At 42.6% G+C, this 27,008-nt stretch overlaps 1 protein-coding gene across 3 annotated transcripts in view; it reads right to left on the bottom strand.

Annotated features, from left to right (window-relative positions):
• The window catches only part of DYM (dymeclin), a 230,402-nt gene that overhangs the window by 26,539 nt on the left and 176,855 nt on the right, over nucleotides 1-27,008 (bottom strand). For all 3 annotated transcript variants that reach the window (XM_075726068.1, XM_075726069.1, XM_075726070.1), the window contains 2 exons: nucleotides 15,557-15,739; nucleotides 6,436-6,549 (listed from right to left, as the gene is read on the bottom strand). In XM_075726068.1, the coding sequence (XP_075582183.1) occupies nucleotides 6,436-6,549; nucleotides 15,557-15,739 (297 nt within the window). The remainder of the gene's footprint in view (nucleotides 1-6,435; nucleotides 6,550-15,556; nucleotides 15,740-27,008) is intronic.

Here is a 27,008-nt window from a genome sequence, read left to right as displayed (position 1 = left end):
TGCTTCTGAAAATGTTCTTAGTATTCAATCCAACTCATCAACTCTACTTGCATTACACATAGCTACAAAGTCTCTCTAAAGACTGCTGAATTCCACTTTTAACTATGGAACAAAAAGAGTCACCAAATTTCAAAGACTTCTAATCCACAGATGCTAAAGCTAATTTACTTTGGCCCTTGGCTTCTGCAGTGTTAAAAAAAATAACCAGGCATAAAAAAAAAAAAATGTTTAAACAAGCATAAGGGTTGCAATTTTGTTTAAAAATATATATGGCCTTCACTGCAAAATTTGTTACCATGTTATGTATTCTAACTAGCTACTCAAGTCTACCTCCTCCCAAGGAAGCATTTCTGTGGATTATCATATTAACGTTCAAAAGTGACGGTGGTACTTATTTCTGAACTACAGCTCCAAAAGTTTGGTTCCCTTCTTGGATCATGGAGCTAAGAGCCTGACTTCTGATTTTCTTTCTGTAAGTTTTTGCAAGCACGCTCAAGAGTTCCCATACGATGCAGTATGTCAGCAAGTATCTAACTTTAAGTACTATACTAGTCGCAGTTTTTCTGTAATATTTTTCACATGCTTTAGATCTTGCCTACACACAAGTTTGCACCATTTAATTAAATAGATTTAAACGATATAAAGTCCTGCTTGGACGTACTCATTATGAAGTGGTGTCATTCAGTTTAGTTTCAACTCATTCTCAACAATTTAAGTAGCTGGGCTTACATTAATAGAAGAGCACCTGCATAGGGCTTTGCCCTGGTTCAGACAGACAGACAGGTTTATAATCCCACTTTAAGATTAGCCAGAGTCAGCTGAGTGCAGACATGTCTTTGACTGCCTGCTCACAGCTTCATGATGATAAGTTATTTTCTGACCACAAAGCCCATCAAAACTTTCAAGATCATTTTTCCTGGAATTTTGATTACCCCAAATCATATTTCTCAAGGGATGGGGAGTATATTCTTCTCTGCCCGAGGTCTCTGACAATCTGACCTCTAAAACGAATGCCTTCACAAGAAACATGAATTATTGTTCATCACTTACAGGTCAGCTCATGGAAGCAGGGAAGTTTGACATCTTAATTGAGGGTATAAATTGTCAGAAGGAAACATACAATCCATAAATATTATTATTCTGAGCATATGTTTGGGGTTTTGGAAAGGCCCAAAAAGCACTTTGTTTAAAAGTTTCTTACACTTCACTTACTGATCCGATCTTCTTCAGGTTAAGGGTTAACAGCAGTTGAGGGTCAGCAAAGGGAAGCCTGCACTACAGATGCCTGCCTAGTGTCAGACCTAAGGATGTATTAGACACAATCGGCTTCCACTATAATAAGATCTTTGACCCTTCGGCCAGAAAAACATAAATATCAGGAAGAATTTGATGAATTTATTTTTTAAGGAAGTTTGCTCTCTCTCTTGCTTAGTGCTATGCCCTAGAGCTCTGTAAAGGAGATGCTGGTCTCCGTAACTCCTCTGCCCCTGCCTCTTCACAGTGTCATACAGAGTTAATTTGTGCAGTCTTCTACCTAAAACCCATGGTAGTGAGGTACTGTTAACAGCAGTTAACCAAATGCAAGAAAGCTGTACATAGCTTAAGAATGACAGATCTGCGCCACGGTTTCATTTAGATCATGAAAGACCACTGCTCTGGATTCTGAAGCCAGCATCTTGCCGTGGCCAAATAACAACCACTGAGGACTAAGAACATCAGGATGCTGGAAAAAAACCCCATCATCAGGAGCAACTGTAATGGAAGATGGGGCAATGGATGGTCTCTCGGGATCAACATCACATTAGGTAGGATGGAGACATATAAAATGCTACCAATTTCCTTCGCAACCTGGGGCGCCGAGTGCTGCCCACATCCCGCCCCTCTGCCTGGCGTGACGGCGCAAATGACTGTCGAACAGACAATGTCCCCTCCCTTCTGCATCTGCAGAAGTAGGGCAGCCTTTCCAGAGAGCTCAGTACCTAAACCAAGAGACCGTTTAGACTCCCTCAATTTTGGAGGCTTCACATGCACTTTCTTTTATGGCTAAACCTTCCTTCCAGAGTTGGAAGTACCTACGCTTGATGTCCCCCATCAAATTCACTGCCACCTCAGTCAACAGCCGTCTTATTTTAATGTCATTTTGGGTGGCTGAACTTTTGGTGTCGACGCTGCTTCCCCAGGAGCGGGGTGATGTGCCGGGGACTCAAAGCTGTTCCGGTCCAGCTGCCAGGCGGTATCTACCATCACTCCAATGACAATTTACTCTTTCCCCCGGGCTCTGGTGCCTCAATCATCAGGGGTTTTCTCCAAGGAAACAAATAGAAGTTGAAGGAGTTGGAAATACATCGTTAATAGAAGGGGAAACCTATGAGAAGGGCTTTTAACGCCTAAAGTGAAACTTGTTCTGTCAAGAGACTGAAGGCTTTTACTTCTGCTCCTTTTACATATTCTGTGAAATTTTAATGCCCGGTGAACTAGAATGCACTTCAATAAGTATTATGTTTTGTACCATACCAAAAAGGTGTGAGTTGATAGCATAATGGCATGGCTGCGTAACACATCAAGAGCGTACAACAGAATGCACACTGATGACAAAATACTCACTGACACAGGGAGAAAAGGAACAGGAGAAAAATAAAAGCAGCTCAGAATATGTTCATGAAAATGAAGTCTCTGCCTTAAGTGGCTTAGCTAATAGGAACTTTTCTAAAGCATTAAATGTGGCCTCCCAAGCCTGATCATTCCATGAACCCAAATGTCAGCTTCCAGTCACTAGCTGGCATGCGAAAGGAGTTTTCCCACTTATTGTAAAAGAGCGGTTATCTGCTGGCTAACTCCCCTTGAAATCCTGAGATAACTCGCAGACTCCAGACACAGTCCCACTTCTCTTGCGCTCCTAATCCTGCAAGTACAGATAGTTCACCAAAGGGAACAAAGGCAGCCTGAGAACTTCAAAAAAAATAAAAATAAAGAAAGAACGAGACCAATTTTCACCTATCACTATGATCTCTAAATTGCCTTTAATAAGCTTCTGCAATAAAACAGGGAGCCTGGACTGTGGGCTGCTCGTCTGCGAAGGAGACAGCTCTATCTCCACGCCGTGGCTTCTGCCTCCGTCCCGGGCATATTAACTTCATTTATCTCCTCCCGCAGACTGAAGGAGAAATAACTAGCTCTTGATTTCAGCACCTGCCCTTTATCTCTCTGTTTATGCAGAAGTCATCTAAAAGGCTAATTACTCAGCTTGGACTTTCCCTGCTTTCCACAGTACATGGCTAAAAGCATACGCTTAAAATAATGTTAATTATATTGTTTGTCTCCAGTCGGATTGCTGCAGGACTGGAAGGAAAGGATGAGTTAGATCTCCCATTTCCCAATAATTACTTGCTAAGAAAATGCAAGATATCTTTCCTAACACACACACACAAAGATATACATATATATATATATATGACCTGCTGCTAACACACATGCTCACTTTGCATCCCATGTTGCTTCCCACAGCGAAAGGAAGCAGGAGCACCAGGGTGTGCTACAAAACTGATAAGCACCATTATGCAGATCAGGATCGTGGCTTTAAGTGCTGTTATTTTTAGTTGACGTTTATTCATGTTTGAACTATGGTCTAAGCAACAGGCTCAAGATCCGAACATGTAACGCCTCTTGAACGCTCACTTCCTCGACAAAGGCCAAGATAAGCAACTCAAAAACATTCACTGTATTTATCTGTGCATACATTAGGTACCTATATATAAGAAAAAACCCCACCATTGTCTGAGCTGCAGGGAAGCAAGCGAGTAAAAGCGCTACTTTGGTCCTCATTTTTCCAAATCATAACCTCTTTGTGTTTCAACCGCCTCCCTCAGAGCGCTTCAGCTGAAGATGGTAATTTCTAGGAGGTAGGAGTCATCTCTCTGCAGGGTCTCTCGTACTTTAGAGCCCTTCAGTAGGTTATGGCAAAAGGCAAGGACGGCTTGAAAATTAATTAGCAATTAACCGCAAAGCCAATCTATAAATTCTCAGGATTAAACTCCACGGCTTTGCATGTCGTAATTACGCGTAGGCCACATCAACCCAGATGCAACAGACCCCTAACTCCTCCATACGTTGTCCAAGCTGACCAGGCGCAAGCCAACTCCTATCCAGAAGCCAGTTCTCTGAATTGGCTGCGCCCAAGCCAGCCTGTGTTAGAAAACTGTCCTTTCAGCAGGCAATACGAGTTGGTCTACGCAGCTAGACAGCTTCCAGCTCACAGATGTGAGCTTACTGATGCGAACAGCCACGGAGCCTATTGTGCAGGCAACGCGACTGTGGGTAGGGCTGCTCCCACCCATCCAGACATGCCCAGAGAGTGTCATTAAAGAGATGTGGATTAAAGCTTTCTCCTTTATTTAGCTGCTGAAATTCCTCGGAGTTGCCAGAGTTATTGTGTAACTATATCTTTAGTCTGATCTTAATATGATTTGGTCGAGCTTTAGAATAGCTTCCCCCGAAAACCTCAGAGACTGAAGTGGGAAGATCTGAGGAACTGCGAGACTCCCAGGAGAGAGGTACAAGGACAGAGGGCATGAAAACTCACAAGGTCATTTCTACAGGAGGGAATCACGTGCTGCTCATCATTACTGTCTGTACAAAGAAAGGATGTTATTTGCATTTATAAATTCATGCATGACATTACCAAGATACCAAGGTCAGTGTCACCAACTTTTCTCCATGCAGGAGTAACCTGCTCTGGCCAAACTGCTGCTCAGCCAAAGGGTTTTGGAGAAAAAAAAAAAAAATTAAAAATTATAAAACCCAGTAGAGGAAAGCGGGCAGTGTAGAAGAGTTGTGCACCAGACTGTCTGCATTCACTTGGTAACCCTGCCCTCGAAACTCAAGTCCTTTGGAGGAAAGGTAAGCGCTCCAAGTCATGCTAAAAGCATCTTTAAACTTGGAAGTACTCTTGGTGAGGACTTGCAGAGCTTGGCACTTGTAAAAAAATTTTGATCTGTTGATTTAAGTGGCAATATAAACATGTCATTTTGAACGCTGTATATCATTAATGCAGAAAATTTCAGCTCGACGGGGTTTCACTCCAGAAACAACATTTCTTTAAATTGTGGCCCGACATGCAAGTCAATCTGGCACACTAAGTAACTGATAAAACCTTCATTTTTTTCGCAAGCAGCAAATTTATTTAGCGATAGCTCTATGTCAAGAAGGAATCGCTGCAGCCTCTTAACGTAAGAGCTTTTAATTACGTGCACGTAAGAATAAGTTGTCGTAGAAAAAGCAAAAGGTGCAGTGTTTCTCTGTACTCACAGCATCGCAGCGTAGCAAGGGCACACCTGAAGGGCTGGATTTGGACCCAACAACTCCTCTGGTGTTACTTAGGCTGTTCCTGTACTGCGGCTCAGGACTCGGACTCTAGACCGATCTCTCCTGAAGTAATTCAGTCCGAGTGACTAAATACGTGCCCTCTCTGGGACACAGGGGACTGTAGGGAAGACATTACTATATGCAGCCAGCTAGACAATTCCCACTGGGTGTTTTAAAATTACCAGGGTATAAATAAATTACCAGCCATCACCAATGGCCGAGCGTACTCAGTGTGCCTTAGCAGATGATATTCTCCTAAAGTTATCACAAAAGAAATGGGTCTTGAGAAGACCCCGCTCTCTTATCACGGAGTAGGAACAAAAACGGTTCCGCAGAAAGCAGACAGTATTTAAAATACACTTGGCATAATGGAGAACAGAATTCGTCTTGTGTTTAAAAACACACATAACTCCCATTTACTTACTTACCTACTTAAACAGATTTCATTACTGCAGTATTTAAACATCGCACAGCCATTAATGGATTTTAGCCCCACAAAACCTGTCAAGTTGGTAAATCCCTCATGAGATTTAAGAGATTCCCAGCAGAGAATGGAGGGGTCTGCTCAGGATTATACAGAAAGTTCATCATCACGTTGACCAGACTTAGAGGTCCTGATTCGCAGTAGGTTGGTTAATTCTTAGCTAAAGCCCCAGAAATTTATCTTTGTAGCATTTTATATAGACCCAGATGGAGGTGCAGAGCACTAGAGAAAGAAGGATAAATTGACAACAACAACAAAAAAAGAACGATCGAAGTTTGGTTACAGCTTAACTAAACAATGGACGGAGAGGCGACACTGCGTCTTCGAGGTATGATGAAGAAAACCTTAGCCTCAGCAAATGTTAGTTCCTCCACACGCTTCAATTTAATAACTAATCAAGAAAACTCACCCAAACTTTTAGCACAAATTAGGAATTTAAATTAAAACATACACATATGGCAATCCACAGTGTAATCCCTTATCTGCCGCTACTGATAGGAGAAATGCTGTTTTGACCTTACGGATATAAAGGGTACGTATGTAATTGATTGGAACAGTACACTTTAATTGACGAGGTCTTGAGCACTTACTCTTAGCCTGTCTTTGGGCAAAGCAACAGCTCCTTGCTTGATGATTTCCAGAACTCGCTCCACTGACAGCTCAGCTCCAGCTTGCTCTAATCGGGAGCTGAAAAAGCTGATCACCTGGAACAGAAAATCAGAGCACATAAACAAATAGAAAAGAAGAGATCTTTGTATCAATTTACACACAAAGCTGTCATCTTCCTTCCCTGGATCAATGTATCTGTACTTCTTAAAGAATAATCATGTTATTGCTTGTGTCGCAGCCAGGGAGACTTTGTTACTGTCAAATTAGCACAATTATCAGTATCCTCCTGCAGTCGTTTTTAACAGATAGATGATTTTACAATTTAACACACACAGCTGAATTAATAAATTTACATTTTCAAGTACTGTGCACTGACATATGCTTATATTTCTATCTGTCAGCACGTCAGGATTTGCAAGGCCTTCCAGTCTACTTTTTGTAGTTTGGGCTAGACATTTACTTTCATTTTCAAGCGTTAAAGTAAAATCCTTATCGTTTCAATGACTCCTGGACAGAAGGCTTTCAGACAACTATTAAATATCTCAATACATCTACAGGAGTCTACATGACTTGCCTGGGGGTTTTGTAACATCCAAAGCCACAGCAACTGGAGGCGGGGGAAGAAAAAAAAAAAAACCAAAAGCCCACAAAGCTCCTCTTCTCCCCAAATTAACCTCCCAAAGTCCCCCGTGTACCTTCCCCATCAGAGATTCCAGGCCCAAGGACCTGTACGTTCCCTTTCAATGCTCTCACCCCCCCCACATCTCCCTGGTGAGGCCAAGCTGCTTTTCTCCATGTCTCCCTCCCCACCCCCTTTTCTGACACCCAGCTGGTCCTTGTTAGCTACAACACAGTTAGGTCAGGCTTTAACTTTTATCCCTCTCCAAGCTCAGTAGGTCACACCAGAAGCAGACATCCCACCGGCAGTTCTCCATGTGGGACATCAGAAAACCTCCATTTCTATAGCTCCTTTCATCCAAAAAGAGCACACTTTGCAAACCCCATCCCTTATCCCAGAGGAACTCATCAGTCACGCAGGGGATCCGAAACTCAACGCAAAAAGGGTACGGGGCAGAATTTCGACACCTACTTAGAGCCCTTTGAAAGCACCACGAGATGGTCAGAGCCATTTGGTAGAGCCCATGCGCACGTGAGCACCCAGCTACCCCTTGGCTGGAGCCCCCCACAGCTTCCACTCGCTGCACGGGCTGCGGGTAGGTTCCCCGACATCTCGTAGGCTTGGGACGTCTCTCCTCTGAGAAGTACTAACATCCACTTGTATCTGAATCCCAACCTCCAGCACGTCGAGTAATTTTTGTTAATTCTCCCAAGTAGAAGGGGGGAAAAGTGTATTATACTACAAAATCTCTGCTGAGCTCTCTTTGTTCTGTAGTGAGACACAGCTGGAGCCAGAAACCATTACCCTAATTATGCCTCCCAGCTCAGCTGCTGTTAATAAAACAAAGACAGCTGATGGCTTGATTACTGTGAGATTCAAATTTGTTGTTCCTCTCTTGTGATCCCTGAAACCCTAGCCCTTGTTTCGAGCAGGTAGATTTGCTGGGTTGCAGAGCAATTTTCTCTAGAAACTGAAGCACCAAGCGAGATGGAGACAGATGACAGTTGTTGGAATTTGCGTTTTGGTGGTGGTGTGGTTTCGGGGTGGGGTTTTTTTTTTGGTTCTGTGTTATTTCAAACAACAGAAGTGTGGAAATCAGTCAAGAGAAAATTCAGGTTTAACCTTCCGTACTGTCCTTACGATTATCTCCGTACCTGAACAGAAGGGAGAATTTCACTGCCTCTGGCAGATGTTGCAGGTAGGTTTTACATCCTTACAGATAAGGACCCGCTGTAGCGCTGTGATCTCTGATCCTTGACAAAAACAGGAGTAGGAAGATGTGCCGAGTTCATAAGCAAAGGAGCTGGAGGGAGGAACCAGAAACGAGAGGGAAATGGCAAGAGCGAGCTTGCGCGAAGAGCGCGAGGACCTCGGCGTGAGGCTGACATGGTTTTGGCAGAGAGTCTGGGACAAATTGCTGGTAGAAGATACGCAGCTCGGAGAGGAACGAGAAAGTTGCCCACAAACTTCGAAAGAAAAAACCCATCTTCCTGCATTTCAACACTCCCCTGTTGTCAGTAATCGCTGGTGAAACCTATCCCTGCCCAGGGCAGGCTCACGCAGAGAATCCATCCCACCAGTGCTGCCGTGTTAGCTCAAGTTCTGCTCAACCACAACAAAAGCAAAATTTAATATTTGGCTTTTAATCAAAAGGATAAAATACTATCATAATGCGTACACATAAAAACCTGAATGAAGCTCACAGATACTACCTGAATTCTGGCGTTTCCTATTTTGGAAAGTCAAAGCTTCCAATCTTAAACATGTTTTTAAAAGACTTTTATGTTTTTGTGGTAAAGGTGCTAATCTTGGTTGAGTTCTAGTTCACAAAGAACAAAAGTGCAATAGGCTTCCAATATTTTCAGGCTATGTCAGCATTTCACAGAACTTTGAATGGCTATTTCTGGTACGCAGTTGAAGGCTGAAATGAAAAATATCTACTTAAATAATACTACTTATCTCTAAGCATTATTTGCCTTTCTACTTCAGACAATATAGAATTGGAGCAATTCTTGATAGGAACCCTGATAGTACAGTACCCCAACGAGATACTCAGGTACCCAATAAGTACCCCAATGAAATAAGGAAAAAAAAGGGGGTGGTGGTGAAGAATAAACAGTGCTGAGTTACACAGAGGCGATCCTAAAATAGGCATTTGCTTATTACCATTAGATCAGTAATAAAACCAAAAAGCATCCAGCGTTACGTCCCTACTGCCCAAGCTCCCGTCTCTTCTGTAGCAGAAGGTTTAACAATTTACCTAGTAATCTGCCCAAATATAAAAATATAAAAGCTTAACATAATATTAAGGAAGAGTAGCCTTTGCCTTTGAAAGAGCTTTAATTATCTTCCACACATAAGTAATAGAGCTGCATTTAAAATAATCATGAAAATTAACAGATTTCAACTCCTTATCCACTTAAAAAGAAAATGAACCAGAAAAAGCAAACTGACTGGATAATATTAACTGAGTTTCAAGTTTTAGCCTATGTTTTGAAACCCAGTGCTGAGAATATTACTGTAATTCATAGAAAAAAGCAGATCTCCGGGCAAATGAACTAGGCTGAGATGGAATTTTTTTTTTTTTTCTTATGGTGTCCATTTTTTTTTCTATTCTGAAAATTATTTTCCTCATTAATTATTTGGGCAACTGGTCTAAGAAAACAGAAAACAACTGCAAAGACTGCTTAAGAAGAAGAATAACGAGAAACTTAAGGAGTCGCTGTGAATTGCGCGGTGAAAGGCCCTCCCACGCAAGGAACATAACCCGTTTTAAAACCCTCTCCCTCCAGTCTGGCTTCCATATTAACAGAGATTAAAAAGCACGTCTAATCCTGGATTAGACAACCCCTCATCAGGAATATCTTATCGGTGTCCAGATAAAACGGCGCATCTCCAGCGCCTTGCCCCGTGCAAAGGGACTCATTCTGCGTGCGCGAGCTTACCCAGCCATGTGGTGTGATGGCCTGGTCACCATCAGCTCAGGGATATCCAGCCTTGGTATCAAAATACCATTAATATACTCAAGATCTCTAAAAAAAAAAAAAAACCAACCCCGTTTTCTACAGTGATTTCCAAAACCGGTTTTCATAAAACTTTTCCGTTTAGAAGGTCAATTTTCCCTGAGAGACTCATCTTTAGTCCTTTTGTTTTCTAAACAATAAATTTACAAAATATTTCCAGAGATTAAAAGTGCTACAAGAAAGCTAGAATGATTTAAGAGACATTTTCATTTTTGGAGATTTTTTTTTTTTTTTTAAAAGATTATGAGGGAATAACCACAGTGTCTATTATTTCACCCATCTATTGTTTTCAATAGGGCTGAAAGGCTGAAGTAAAGCAATATTTCCATTTACTACAGCATGCACCAAGCAGCAGAGCTATCAAGGACAAGATGTTTTCTCCACTCGGATTCTTTCAGCGGATGCTGAAGGGCTGCGATGCCCCAGCCCGTTCACAGGCAGTGCCTAACTAACACCACGGCTCCTCGCTTTCTCCTCCAGCTAAAAATAACAGCGCGATTCACTGCTGCCTCCTCTGCCCGCAACTGTCAAGGTTAACTCCGCAAAAGAGGAAAAAAAAAGAACCAAACCCTAAAACTTGGCACCAAATGAAAAAGTTCTGATTCCTCTTTTGTCTTTTTTTTTTTTTTTTTTTTTTCCCCCCTTCTGAAAGCGATGAAAAGAGAAAGACGCACATTTTGACGCTGGCTATTTTGCATTTCCAGCCGCGTTCACCGCTGGGAGAGCAACGCGCTGTATCGACGGCACACTGAAAGGAGAAGAAAAGGCGCAAACAAACCTCCTGTCATAAAGTACCGCAGGATGAGCACTTCGGCTAAGTAGCTTCCTTAGGAAAACATAAATCACAGCTATGTTCAGTAGCTGATAGTCATACCCTCTGTCCTGGAGCAAAAGTGAGGCAAAGCCAACCCGCCCTGATTTAAGAAGGGACGAAACGGCTTCAGGTGATTCAACAGCAGGAGAAACACAAAAGGTTTATCAGCAAACTTGAAGAACTGAAGTTTTTCAGGTTCACCTTGACACTAGGAGCATGGGCAAAGACACATGAACTTTTCAAGACACTCTGCTCTTCTCATCTCCCCCCTTCTAGCAAAGAAAGTGGGTAGGAGTGAGGAGGGAAAAAAAAAAAAAAAAAGAAAAAAAATCACTTAAAAGTATTTAGCCAGGCTCTAGTAATTAGCAGGATCAAAGTTTTTCTATGGGCTTTTTAAGGAAAACCATGAAAGATCAGTTCTCATGTTCACGGCAAGTCCCGCAGCTCTTGAAATAGGAATTGTCATGCCGGAGCCAAGCCAACTCAACCGATTTTAAAATCTAGCAGGGAAATGTCTTTGGAGAATTAAATTCCTGGTAGGAAATTGCATCAATCGAATCCTTTGCATCACTAAACCATTGCTCCCGACCTCCTGATTTCTATCAGACTGTTTTGCAAACAAAATCCTAGCAGCTCCTAGTTAAGCCTGTTCGACCACACGATATTTATCACTAGCTCATAGGAAATATGAAAGTAATGAAAGCCAGCGAGTTCTCACAATGGCCGTGAACCTAACTCATCTTTAGGAATTACTAATGAAGAGTTTCCACCAAATTCCTGACACGTCTGAGGCTGCTGACCAAATTACAGACCACCTCTGAACCAGAGGCATATAGATAGTTCACAGCTGAAACATTTCTGCAGGAGGCCAGAACAGGAACCATAGCATTCCTCTTTGTTCACCATCCAGAGGAAGAATATCCCATTTAGCTAAACAAGATGCACAATATCCTATCAAGATGACTTTCTAAAATGAAAAGTAAATTAATAGGAAACAGAAGGTATTTTGATTTCAGTTTCTTCTGTACAGCATTAACTGTTCCCATATGTTCCCAATCAGCTGGCAATGGTGATTTTTAGCTTATTTATAAAAACCCAGAGGCAGATAAGTAGTTTTCGATAAAAGAGCGCTCTATACACCGATGACCCTTAAACATTTACCCGCTTTTTTGCCTCAACGATGAAGCACACGGAGGTTACGTGTTATCTCCAGAGTAACCTGAACGGTCCAAATCCCGAGGCAAAGCCCTCAGCTGCCGTGACCAAGTCCGTCCCGCAGTTAACCTGGGCAGTTGCCGCTCCGGTCCGAGCAGCCGGTGGAGCTGCGGAGCCATCCCCACATTCACGTCTGCCTACAGACGTGTCTGCTCTGTCCTCTGTCCCAGCGTCATCCTGCCAAATGTCTGCTATCCAGAGGTCTCCAGTGGTGAAGTCCCGGGAAACCTACCACAGTGCTTCGTTATTATTAACATAAGAAAGTCTTACTTATGACCTGTGAATCCACAAGAATGTGAAACAGGTTATTCCCTTTCCCTTCACAGCAGTGTGTTATTGGAAAAATATCACAGCACCTTTAGCCTTCCTTTGGCTAATCAGCAGCCGTTCTATTTGTCCTTAGAGGTCCTGTTTTCTACAGCCCTTGTTTCTCCCTAGAATTTCTTCCAGGGTGCCTAAGCCCAGAGTAGCCCAGCTAAGCAGTCACTAGCACGAGCAGGCTTAGAGGACGCCTCCAGGCTGTTCTCCCTTTGCATACCCACACAGCACTGCAGCAGATGCCTCTCCATTTGCACCGTCAGCTACTTGTTACCAACTTCTCAGTCCATTTTCCAACTAATTTTGCATCCGCTTTTTAGCATTTTCACCTCTTCCGTGCTTCCTATTTGGTTTATGAGAACATTATGTGCAGCAGGGTAAAACCAGCAACTATTAAAGTCAAGATATGTCATACCCATTTTACGCATTCTTGACAAGGCAGCCTGGCAACTGTTTCAGTGTCCAAAAATCATTACAGATTACACAGTCTGTATTTTTGTCAGATTTCTTCAATATAGAACATTACTGTGCTGTCTGATAGTATTTCTGTATGAAATACAAATCTGGACTAGAGCTTAGGATCAGAAAGTCTTACACCTAACGTAAGGAGGATTTTCCTGAAGCACAGAGGGATGTTGGAGTGACCCAGAACATAAAGTGCACCTTGTGCTCCTGTAGACCTCTAGTGGCATGTAATGATGGAAATTACACTCATACTTCCACTACAGCGTGGGTGGAGATACTCCAAATGTACTTTGCCATTTAATGACCAGCAAAAGTACTGATGGAGAGAATCGGCATGTAGCACAGCCCCAGCAGACATGCTTTGGGGACTTCAGAAAGGTAACTTCTCCTCCCTACCCTTCCATCACCAAAAGCTGCAACATCTACCATTTGCACCTATGGTTTACATGCTTTGGGCCACCAAATTACATTGAGCACAGTGGCCTGAAACCCAACAGAGCTCCCTGATACGTGGGAAGCTGGTGGATCCACCCTCCTCTGAATAACCAGTCTTGGCCACCTGAAAAGCCCAGCCAGCTCACTATTCTGCCTCTGACAGAAGGCTAGGATGGATGCTTAAATAAGAATATGCGAGCAGGTCAAGAATAGGGAGAACCTTCCAATGAATACACCCTTCCAGCTTCCAGCAACATAGTTTAGGAATTTACTGCGCCAAATCTTTAAACAGTATTTTTTTCCTCCCATGATTTTCTGAGTCCTTTTGGAGGACACCAACATTTCAGACATTCACAACATCCTGTGGCCGGGAAGATGGAGCTTCCACCTCCATCACTGCAGAGAAAAACCTGAGCAAAGTCTGGGAGCCAAGAACGCATTTTGGTTCTTCTCAGGCACTGCCCAGATGGTTCCAGACAAGCTCCCACCATGTGTATAGTAAAACAAACATGATTTGCCACTTTTTCAAGGGATAGGAAGACGGGTTAAAACATTTTGGCTGTAGTGTACAAGACAAAGACTGTTTCTGTCCAGGATGGTAGTGCTGCTGATACCGTGCATGAAGTAGAGGATGTGACAGGGTAGAAGAGGAGCTAGCTGAATCTAATCTTTTATTCAGATCTGCAAGCCTGACAGCTCTCCCCACTTGCCAGCTGGTGACAGGTACATTAAAAAAAAAAAAAATTTTTTTTTTTTTTTTGACATCCTTGCTTCTCTAACAAAGGAGCTATTTAAAAATTCAACATGCTCCCTTGGAAAGCTTTAAATAGTTTCTGAATGTAACTGGCATTATGCTGCAACCCAGTATTAAATAGTTTTGGGGAGGAATTGTTTAAATTGTTGAGGAAAACCTACACTTAAGTGTTACAAGGGAAAGGACGTGCTGCTGCTATCTGTGGGAGGCACGGGGCTGTCACGCAGAAGGATCTGGCCACCACTAGTTTTCCTGGATCTGGACAAGTAACCAGAAGGCCCTTATCTCAGTCAGGAATGAAGACGACTTATCTTCACTACACCATATCCTCTCTTTACACAATTTGAAGACATCTTGTCCTAATCATCCAGGCAATATCACGCTGGCTGTAGTTTGCAGCTGCCAAAAGTTTGAAGAGTTTTGAGCTCTGAAACCCCTGCTCTCCAAGCTCTTGCATGACAGGAAAATACGAAGTGAGAACAGAAGAGGAAGGGATAGGTACAGAGCAGGATTTCAGTTCAACATTTAAAATTACTTTCCTTTATGGATCATCAGAAATCTGTCAATCAATCTCCTGTAATATTTTAAAATTAAAGCAGATCAAATCAGAACCTCAGCAGATTTTTATTCACACTTAACAAACGTGCTATTCACTGTAGCAAGAAATTTTAGCACCCTGTTCAGCCCCCCCTTCCATTATTTCGCATGCAGTGGTCACAGCGTGACTTCAAGCTCTGCAAATATGGACTAGAGGACAGAAAAATATTTCTCGCACTTAAAATCTGTTATTTTCTAGCAGGAATCATTACTCAGGTTCTCAATACGAACATTAAAGCCACCAGCAGATGCAGCAGTAATTAATTAACAACTGTTTTCCAAAGTCATACTCCATGGAGAGCCACGCCAGTAACAGCTTCTGATCCACCGCTATTTCCTTTTGCTTTCTTCTAAAATGCCTACTTACCCAAAGGGATTGCTGTGGAGAGATGTTTGGCAAGTGAAAGCAACACACACTGAGATACAGCCCAGGCAACAAGGCAGCTGAATGTCTGCTACTTAAAAAAAATCCCCCATATTCATTAATAGGCTGGTGGTGGGAGTAAGAGACAAGAAAAAGATCGGTTGATGATGCAAATCTGCTTTTTCTCCCCCAAAAGACAGGTTTCTAGCAAGGGGCAGTTAAGAGAAGCCAACGCTGTCCTTCCTTAGGGGACTGAAAGGCGTGTAACAGGTTGGGAATTCCTTACCAGGTGGATCCCAAATCCCCCTGGCTCTGCCAAGTTAAAGATGTTGCCCAGAAGTCGTCACAGTGGAGGCCCAGAAAATAGGGGAGAGAAACTCCACATTTTAATACTTTCTAAAAGAAACTGGTAGAGATGATGAATATTTTCCACCTCTCAAAAGGATAAGTAGATCAAATAACAACGTGTAAGCATCCTTTAAATAATGTATCGCTCACCAGATCTATATTTTGCATTATGTCCTGGAAGGAAGGGTGAGTGCGAAACTGCTCAAACAGATCCCGTTTGTAAAGCAGCGCGTACACCAAGTTTGGGTTGTGATGAAGGGAATTTGTCAGGCAGGAGTTGATGATCTCCAACATCATTCGGATCACTTCCTCAATCACGTTCAGATCTTGCGCCTTTAAGAAAGGAATAAAAGGTTAGTGTGCCCTTTTCCATTGCAAAATACATTAGGTAATAAAGACAGAGCACAGGTAATTATTACTAATGGAGCTATTAGCTGGTTAACGTCTCAACGGTGAGCAAATCTGGCATGCCCGTATCTGGAAAGAGATCTGTTTTTCTCCTGTAATAACCAAAATTTCAACCGAAATGCATTGCACTCTAGTATTCAGCCTCATAGCTTGATTCTCTCAACAGAAGCCATCTTCTCATGCCAAAAAGCATTAACATATTGTAATCAGCCAAATTCACTAAGGGTTAAGCGAACTTAGTCTTTTCAACCCTTCCTATATTAAGTAAAAGCACTTCAGCATACATTTCATTTAATACATCTGTTGAGCTCCTGCTTGGGGAGGAGGGATAGGGAGAAGAAGAGAGAGGGAAAAAAAAAAATATCACAAAAATAAAAAGCGGCTGATGAAAGAGAAAAGCAAAGACAGGAGAAGGAAAACTGACTGGATCAAAACCCAGTGCACCTTGAACATCTGCCACCATTCTCCAGACTTCGTCCCTGGCCTTTTTTTTTTTTTTTTTTTTTTTTTTGGCTTTGAAGAATACTTGTAATAAATGAAAAAAGAAATCTCCTTCTGTGGTGCACTAAGCCTTTATGCTCAAGATAAACTTGTAGAGCTTTTCATCTTGTCAATGCCTTTTTGACAAACCATTCCTGATGATTTTGAAACTCAAACTTTCTAAGCTGAACAAGCTGGCGTGTGAACCCCTGCTAGCCTTCTGGATTTCTCTCCTTGGGCTGCACATCAGGATATGCCCGATACGGTTGTTTAGACCGGAGAGCTGTCTGTCCTCCCTTGGGAAAGGGGAAAAAAAAGGCAAATCTACCTCGTTCATATCGTTAGGTCTCTCCACCACATCAAACGTTGGACTGTGAGACTTTACAGGTCTGGCAAGAACGTGAATCATACCAAACCAGCTTGAGTTTTTCTGCTTCGTACGAACACTGAAACCACTGGCATTTCCTTTTGCCGACTGCCTACAAAGCAGTCATTTTCTGAGTTATCATAAGGCACTTAAATACTTCATAACGAGGCTGTACTTGCAAGAGCGTTTTGTTGGACTGTCAGTCAATCTGTACACAGTTGAGTTATTTTCCACTCTAAGGTAGCGCTGTAGGAACCGTCACTTGTCAGATACATGCTCTTACCAAGGCAGAAGAGAATATGGGAACTTGTCATTATCCTAGTTAGACTCATATAAAGAGCAAAATTCTTTGCTACCACATTGCTCTGGCTATTTTCAATGGAAAGCAAAGACAGTTTCTTCCTGCAGCTGTAGATATGGCCCCGCAGAAGGCAGCATCATTCCCCCAACCTTCTCCTCCATCGCTTCCACGGCACCGAGGACCGTGGAGAAGGGAGCACCCGTCCTCATACTGCTGCTGAAATGCAGCAGCACTCCAATTTGGTTACGCACACCACTTGTCTTCTGCGGGTACAAAGGAGATTTAAGTGGCGAAAGCCTTTTCGAATTCTTGTTTGAAGACCGATATTTGGTGCACATACTACAAGGAAATTTTCTTCTTCAGCAATGATGTCTGACTGACTGTGGAGGTTACAGATTTTTTTTCCAAACGTGAGGCTCTCCTCTTTTTTAATAGCTTTGCCCCAGCCACCTGAATTACCATCGCAGCGTAGCTAACAATGTTGGCAGAAACCCTGACAAAGCTGATCACCGCAGCTACTCAGCCTGTCAATGGGATCGCATTCTCCTCTGACAGAAACAATCCTTACATTCAAAACACCGGTGGTTCCTCTGTTTGTAGCTTCCTACTTAGCGTGCTATGAAACAGCATCCCAGTAGGATGCTGTGAAACACATATAACACAAATACTAGACGAAACCTGAAATAATTGCTTCTGATGGAATCTGAAGAAAAATCCAGACCTGGCTAACTCATCTGTGGAGTTGCACATGCCTATCAACTTGGATTTAATTCAGAATACGGTATATTACGGCGGTTTTTAAAAAAGCTCTGCGCGTCGGTGTAATTCTCCCTGCAATGCAGCAGGATGACCTGGTGGCTGAGACACTATCCTAGAATACAGAACACATTACTTTTGCAGAAACGTTATGATTCAGGATCAAGTGAGGTCTATCCAGTTACCAGAAAGGTAACGACCCACACAACTGCTTTTCAAAAACTAAATGCTTTTTAATAAAATATGTTCACCTTTAAACCCAGGCATACAGCTAATTTAAACAGAAAGTGTTGCTAACCACCTACAAACACGTTATTTCAAGAAAAGGCAGGCTCAGCTATGGGTCAGCTTCAAACAATTAAAAGTTACCAGAGGTTATTGCTCAGTAATTATATTTAAAGTTTCTGGAAGCTGATGGACAGAACCAGCCATCTGTTTTTCAGCAACGGTGTTGCAGGTGAAAAATCTGGGACCCAAATGAAGAAGTCCAGGAGCTACAGTGAAGATTTTTACCCCTAACTGATTATACAAAAAAAAAAATCATTTATAAGAAGAATGAGCTCCATAAAAGACAGAGAAGTGGGACTGAATCCCAGTATTGCGTATATGTTATCTGCAGAGCTATACGCTCCTATAATTAGCGATTAAAGCATTTGTAAAGGCTTAAAAGTTTTCAAAACAGGAAAAAACAAGCAGAAAGCCAAGGACAGCATTTGGATGAGACAATGGAGAAATGCTGTAAGAGCTGATAAAATGCCGTGTGCTTTTGTTGCTCTGTATCACCAGTATCAAGCTACGGCCCCTCTGCATCTAGACAGGGCGTCACGACAGACAGAAATAAGGTTACAAAAACATTTCGCAGTTGAAGAGAAGTGGTTTATCACCCTGGTTATTAACTTTCAGACCAGCTGAACGCAGCTGAAATACTGAACACTTACGGCCAAGACAAGGGCTACCACATCATCCCACAGCAACCTTGAAATACATAATTTTTTTTTTGATTGGATTGGCTGCTATATGAAAAGAAAAGCCGGGGGACAGGTAGACAAGTTTCAACCTCCTAAACAGCACGTCTAAATGAGTAGTTAAAAGTAATGGCATTTTCCTATTGCTTATAATTGACAAATTCAATAATTTAAAATTATTACGGTATTCCTTTACAAACCAGGGCTCAGATAATGCCTCTGTCAACACTGATGAGTACCAGTCCTCCCCCTCTTTTGTTTTTTTTTGTTTATGCCCACAAAAATAATTATACCCATCATGAAAAGAAACTTGGAAGCTCAAGCTTGGTACCAACTTTTTGAGACGGAACTCACGCCTGCAAAAGGGATGGGAATGCAGGCACAGCACTAACATTACTGCGGGTAATCCTAGGTAACCAACCCACGGTTCCTTCTCAGGACAGGAATTAAATGTGGTAGGTTTTTTTGCGAAGATTTTCAATTTTAAGGCAAAAAGCCAGTTGCTTGGTCATGCTCTAGTTGCACAAGGAACAAACCAGGCAGCGACAGCTACAGGAGATCCAGGTACAGTTCTGGGTAATCTGGGTCTCTTTTGTTAAAAGAGAAAGGAACAAACAAGTGATAATGCCAGAGAAAAGAGAATGGAAACAAGCTGCGAGGCTGCAGAGGAAAACACGACGAGCGCAGGAATAAGAGCATTATCTGGAGAAAAATAATTGGAGTTTGATAAACACTAACAAGGAAGACACAAATACGCAAAGCCAAGGCAAACTACAGGCAGAGCTGGATGTTCTCGTCTCTGACCATCCTGGAACACTGTTGCTTGCTTTACTGCAATATAATTAATAATTAGCATGACATCTTCCTGGGCAAAGACTTCCAGAGAATTCCATATTTACTGCTGGAAAGACGCTGATGTGTAAAAACAGTTGAAAAGGATACGGCTTATAAAATATCAGAGAAGTCAAGCAGCCTAAACGCCAAACCCCGGGCAGGCACTCACAGTTCGGTTCCTTACAGGCACGGTTACCCACCAAAACAAAAAGCAGTTGAATCACCGTCAGTGGAGGAGGCAAGATCTCAGTGTCACCAAAAACCTGCTTAATTTATGGTACCCATCTTCTGTTTCCTACATTGGAACATTCTGAGTGCTCATCCTTTTAATTTAATTCGACATTCAATTAATTTTAATTTTTATAATAATAGAGAACTGGTTAAAAAAGTTCTATTAGGAATGAATGCAAATCTCCAGCCTCCAAATGTTAATAATTTCTAGAAGAAAAAGGGAGGCATGTCCATGTGTCATTCAGGTTAACTTTGCTTAACCATCCCTCATGGCTTGTACCGTCTAATAAAAACCAAGCCAAAATTATTCTGCTGTTTTCTTTCCTCCTCTGCTAGTTTATATGGAAAATAACAGTCGTTTGAAAAGCAGAATTTCAATCACTTGTGATGAGAGAGACTTGTGATGAGGAGACATTTCTACGCAAGGGTGGACATGAGGCTGTCTTTTCACGATGCAATAAGCTTTGTATGAAGTTTCAGAAAAAGGAAACTTTTTTTAAGATTTCTGGTAGTCTTGCTGAAGCCATTTTCTCTGCCACTGCAGCCTGCAATCTCAGCAGCCTGCTTTTCACTTCAGCCAGCCTTCGGCTCCCACGCGAGATGTGTCCTCAGCGCAGAGCTGATTCCAGCGCTCCTGTCCCCGCTTCGGCTCCGAGCCGCACGGAAGCCCCCGGCTTGAGCCCGGCTCGTCTGTGGACCCTCGGTCCCGGGAACAGGCTACGAGCCCAGCGCTGCCCCGTTTCTGGGTGGTACCCAGGGTATTTCGTAGCACAGATGGAACCTGCATAGATTTCTTAATGACATTTTGCATTTTGGACCACTTACCCAGAAAGATGGTAAAGATCTGCTGGATGCTCAGCTACAGCATCCCATGGCGGCCACGCAACCCGAGCTGGGTTAACCGTTCAATTGCCAGCCACCGCTTACCAGCAGCGACAGTACAGCTGAATTTGAGGAAATACTGAAGTCCTGATTTCAGGCGGAGGAATGGAATAATCACAGTTTTCTTGAGGCTAAAAATTTAGCTTTTCAGTACTTACAGGGGGCTTAGAAGAAAGATGGGGACAGACTTTTTAGTAGGGCCTGTAGTGACAGGACAAGGGGTGATGGTTGTAAACTAAGAGGGGAGACTCAGACTAGACAGAAGGAAGAAATTGTTTCCGATGAGGGTGGTGAAGCACTGGCACAGGTTGCCCAGAGAGGTGGGAGATGCCCCATCCCTGGAAACATCCCAGGCCAGGTTGGACGGGGCTCTGAGCACCCTGATCCAGTTGAAGATGTCCCTGCCCATGGCAGGGGGCTGGGCTGGATGGCCTTCAGAGGTCCCTTCCCACCCAAACCATTCGGTGATTCTAGTCTATGATTCTAGAAAGCACTAGTGCACAAACTTAAGTCTCATATCATGTCCAGATGATGTATAATAATACGATTATATATTTATTTATTGCGAGCTAGAACTCACTTAAATGGAACAATTTTTTTTTTTTTCCTTTTTACCTCAACGTATAGTACTCTGCAATCCAAAGCAACAGATAATTGTAAGCCTAACCAGGTCTACTTTGCAACTTGTTAAAAAAAAAAAAAAAAAATCAGAGATCTTAACAGCGTACCTTTTCCTTCGTGGTGGGATCCATATGAATGATGCTGTGCAGTACACAATATGTGTATACATCCAGGACACTGCTGCCTACTAAAAAAGCCCTGCTCCTCACCGTGTATTCACATCGCAGCAATTTTCCAGCCAACCGATACTTTCAGCTAAATAACTGCAAGAGGTTTCTGCCTGTTGAAATGGCACAACGATGAACGCTATCAAAAAGGCAGTTATACAGTTAGCACAATCTGAGCAGGAAGAACCTTATCTGCCTAAAAAAACAAAACCCGAGCAGGGATGGGTAATGCAATACGCTACAACTGCACAATGTAAATGGGGTAAAAAAAAAAAAAAAACAACCAGGAAAGGCACACTGTAGTGAAGTCTTAATCCAAAGAAACCTGATGAAATAAAGTGGGAATGTCACCTATAATAGCGCAAAAAAAAAAAACCAACCCATGATGGAAATGCAGGCTGACAAAAACAACACGTCCAAACCCAGTTCTGAACTTTACGCCTATGACAATGAATGGCTTTTATTTTCAGAAGCGCAAATTTCTTTACGTTGAAACTCGGTGGCGTTAGTTTATGATTACTGACACCGCTGACCCTTCTCCAGCAGAGCGAGGAGCGCATACAGTATCCAAAAGCTGTAGAGAAGCTACCTAAAGGAGCTTTAGCTTGAGATGCTTTAACAGTTTCCTTCCTAGCGACTCCACAATTCAAAGCAGCAAAACCACCTCCGACTTTCCACTTTCCCAGCTGGCTCTGACTGCCCCCTCAAGGTCATTTGCTCCCTTTGCCTCTCTTTGCAAGTCCAGCCCTCCTTTCCCAGCCAGGTAGCCTGGAGAAAGTCAGGGGAAGGTGCGGCAAGCAGCGGTCCGGCACTCCGCGTACCAGGCAGGGCTGCGTCACGTTTGCGGTGCCGCATCCATGCGGCGGGGACCACCCATCCTCACATCTGAGGCTGAAGGCTACCATATGGAGAAGGGAATAGACAGAGGAAAGGTGAGACTCAAGGTTGCGCAGGCAGCCTTAATCATGGCCCTTCTTCATTCTGAGCCCGTAACTGTCAGGCCTCACTGTAATTCTTCGCGCGTAATATTTTCAGTGAGTTCCCCCATCAGAATTTGTAAACACGAAACATAAAGTCTTGAGTAATCAACTACTTCCCTCATGACGCAGTTACTACTTTAAAGGCAATTTTCTCAGCAATGGAAAACAAAAGGATACGGCCCCCCATATACTTAACACGTATCAAAAAGACTAAGAATGCCAAATTAACCCCAAACAGACAGCTCCTGCCATTTTTCTTTTTACCGGGGAGAAACAAGGAGGAAAAATTTGGTAAACGGTTCCAGATCCATCAGCTGCATCCACAAAAAGTCTAGATGAACAGAGACCTTCAGTGCATTTTCCATTACACTTTTTTTCAGCTAGCTTTATACATGCTAAGGAATACTTCAAATGATTATGGTTTTGGACATTGAGTAGTTAGCTCTTCCACGCGTGCCTGTAACGCAGCTATTATAAACTCCAGGGTGATGTACTCTTTGGTATGGAATAGACAAGTTGACACTCGAGGGAATTTCACCTTGATAACATAATTTAACAGCATCCACAATTATAATGATGTAAACTTCCCTTTCCTCTTTACAGGGGAATTTCTACAGTTAAGTAGTTTCAAATAATTTATGTTATTTTTAGTTACTTTAAGAGAAGCATATGTATCTTGTTTGTATTAGCTTTGGGGAGCTTCCAAGAGAGCTGTCTGAATTTCCTGCATTTTCAGCAGAAAATAAAACCTTCAACAAAATAAACTCGCTCTGCCAAAGCACTGGAAGAGCGGAGGGGAAAGAAGGAAGCGCAGAAGAAAGCTGCTCTTACACTCAATACGCAAATGAACTTCAAAGCCAAGCCTTTGGTGACAGAAATCTTATCTTCACCTATTTTACTGGCATCTACTCTTTGGCTGTTCTACGTCAAACCCAGGTAACTTTTGGCTATAACGTTGAGTTGCAGGAAAGTAGGTATTAAGGGAAAAATTGCAGGGCTTATGGTGAACATAACCTCAAAAACTAACCCTGGCATCTCTGATCACTGCTTAGAAATTAAAGTAGAGCTGTCACACCGGAGCAAAGTTTGTTGCCAGACACTTTACTAAATAAATGTATCATCCTGACACTCGCTATCATTGCCTTCTGAAATAACTCAGTAAGCTGAAAGAGCGGGTTTTCAGCAACGTCTCACCATTTTGTCAAGCCAGCCCATGTGGTAATGCAACATTTCCCAAGAGAAACACGACGCTTTCAGCCCGTACGACGATGCAAACCTCCAGGACAGCCTGCGACAAGGCTACGCTAGAGGAAATGCCGTGGTCGTGTGTCCTGTCCCAGAGAAAACAGCCTGGGAGCAGTCTGCTCCGAGGGAAAACACGCCAAATGACACCTGCCAAGGTAGCAAACCCAACTGCTTCAATACTCCCCAAACCTGTTTGCCACAGGGTTTGACTTCAATAGCTACTGACCAAGAAAATATAAAGCTGTTTCTGAGGACATGTATATATACGAGTGAAGGTGCAGATACTTTATTGGTACTTCTCCTGAGACTTCACCGTACCGTGTTTATTATTTGGCCAACCTACAGCTAATCCACAACTCATCTCCTGGTCACACCCTTGCCTTCATCTCTTCCGCCATCCATGCCCTTGCTATCTTTGAAATTCCAATCCTAAAACACTCCATGTTGAAATACTTTTAAGTTAAACCTATTCCCCCTACGAAGGCAGGTTCCCAAATCCATCAAAAATTTCTAAAGGTTGGCCTAAATTCCCTCAGTGCTTTACTGGTTCTTGGTGATGCTTCATTCTCTTCAGACTGTGCACATTCTACCTGTTTGCTGAGGATTTTACAACTGGGAAATCCGGTTTATGTAATCCTTGTACTGCATATCCCTGTGTGAAATTAATAGTGACATGGGAAGTTAAGTGGCAAGCAAACAGTTTTAGCAGAGTAACCCCTTCACCAAACGAACAGCGAAGTATATTCCTTCTTTTTACAGAGGATCTCTTCTGGCAGCATGGCAAAACTTCAGGAGGAGGGAGAGACATTGACTCCACCTGACAGACTGGTTTTTAGGGAGATGTGACCTAAAGGTGTCCCACTTCCCAGGGGAATGCTTCGACTGCTAAGCTGTTCTACAAGTAGGGCTCCTCTGCTTTAAGAGGAAAGAACGAGCAGCCATCTGGACCCAAAAGGATGGAGAGGCACCTAAGTGCAGGAGAGATGCAGACTTTGGCATTTCTTGTGAGACTGGGATTCAGTATCGTGACTGCAGAAGGTGTTCAGTTCCAGAGAACACGACTTTAGACAGTCCCCCTCTTTGGCATTTCATCCCAGCATCCCGGCTTTTCCAAACTCCATTCCTGAGAACCACCCATCTAACTTAAGTGCTGAATTCTACCCTGGAAAGCAAAGGGGTAACAAGTCTCCTTCCCCAGTAACTTCCAAGGATGGCAAAATGACAAATGAACTATATGGATCAAATAAAATGATTTTCACCCCAACTGGCTTAGGACAAGTAAATGACTAGGGAAGGTGTTTACTCAAGGTCAAGCTTCAGAGGCTGGTGGTCTAAGCCCACCAAGAAGCTCCAGCACACGGGGATCCACCACAGTGTCCAAAATACCTGACGGTCACCAGCCAGGGGCTCCAACACTGTCCACGCAAGAACACAGCATTTCCAAACCACACGCAACCGTGACAACAAAATGCAAATAGTATTTAGCAGAACTAAAGCCGATCATTTTCTAAGGTCCCACAACACCTGGGAGGCAACTGTTGCTAGGAAAATGACAACATTCATGCTAAGAAAATTAAAGTTAAAACTGTGAATCTGTATTTTTCTCAAATCATGCTTGAAATAATAATGACGTTTTCTTGCTGTTGAAAGGAAATGGAGAATTCTCCATTTCTCCTTGAAACTAAGCAGCATTCCCTAGACGTATGGGAAGATTTTGTTTAGTTTGACTGGTAGAACAGGAAAGGACAAGTTCCATATGCAACCCCAGCTCCACCATACAAAGGTAAATAGATCGTCATGATACAGACTTTAATTAACAAAACCTGTCTACCTTGAGTGGAGTTCAAGGACTTTAAAGATGCTACTCAAGTGAGAAAGCTTCTGATTCCAGCACTACACATGCAGCTCAGCTGTAAAATGTCACCAGGAAAACTGTTCGGAGGTGTTATGCAGTAATTACCGCTACGTGAACTGAAACTTCAACACTTCCCAATTCTTTTTTTTTTTTTTTAATTGCGTGGCAGGTCTTATATAACACTCACATAAAGTTTCACATTTTTGCATTTAATATGTAAATGCTCCTTAATGAAATCTCTAGACCTAAAAGTCTGTTCCTTAAAGATGACTTCTGATGAACTTCTCTGAAGCAAGCGATCCTCCAAAAAAGAACAAGCTTAACACTTTTTGCAGGAGGGTACAGTTGCTAACATATGCACCGATGTTTCTGGTTTAGTATGTACGTAAGTCCAAATTTAAGAATCCTCATATCTTTAGTGCTTGTTTGGAATGGGTTCTTATCCTTTTTATCCTATGTGAAGTTTAACTGAAGTATAGAAGCCCTTATTTCTATCATGAAGAAAAATACGATGGAAAAACATTACATCTTGCAAAAAGACAGAAAAAAGACCAATTAGCAATTTAAACCGAACAGTTTTCTTCACATTTTCCTTTCACACCTCCCAAACTTTCCTCCAGACAGTACACCACGGTTATAGGAATGTAATTTATCCACCAGTCCCTTATAGCCCCAGCACCATCTCTGACTATATTATCAACTGTTTTCTTCACCCTTGGTATTATATTTGGCAGTAACAACTGTGACACTCATTGCAAAATGTATATACATTTAAGAGCATATTTCCAATGAACCAACTGCTGTCATTCAAGAAAATCACTCAGTGCTACAGATTTTGCAGACCCATCTTCAGTGTCTAAGCAATTTTAATTGAGAAGGTATCAAAACTAACTGAAAAAATACCCATCCCTCAACTAAAGCCGTCGACTGCACAGAAGCTGAATTCAGAAGTTCTCCACTGGTTCCTCACTGATTAGATACTGTGGTTCAGCATCTTTGCCATGACATTTGAAAACCATCATTGCCTTGGAACTCTGACAGTTGTCTTCCACTGAAAGTACCACTCTGAATAATTTTGACCCTACTTAAGAGAAGAAACATCACAACCGAGACTGTGGAATCCAAGTCCTCAATAATCAACACAGACTGCAGCAAGTTTCCGTAATTTCCGCGCTATCCAAGCAGAAGATCTTCTGGTCCTGATGACGCACAGGATGTCAGTGGGAAAAGTCAGTGCTACTCTCCACACGCTCAGCAGCCAAAAGACTCTGTATTCTTGCCCTTAGGGTGAAAATTGCTATTGAAATTTCTGTGGGAGGCATAAGAAAGTCAGAAGCAGTTTGCAGAGCAGACATTTCACATCAGTACCATTTGGGGAACGTCAAGGAGGCAAGGGAAGCGGTGTTACTGCTGAGACCACCCGGCATTCCTCCCGTGCCTCAGTGTAAGAGTCCTGCTTTGCTCAAACAAGAAAAATCCCTGCAAAGGTAAACCGAGTTAAATAAGACAT

This window comes from Pelecanus crispus, chromosome Z, assembly GCF_030463565.1.
Source record: "Pelecanus crispus isolate bPelCri1 chromosome Z, bPelCri1.pri, whole genome shotgun sequence".
Classification (NCBI taxonomy): Eukaryota; Metazoa; Chordata; class Aves; order Pelecaniformes; family Pelecanidae; genus Pelecanus; species Pelecanus crispus.
This window is presented reverse-complemented; position numbering and strand designations above follow the sequence as displayed.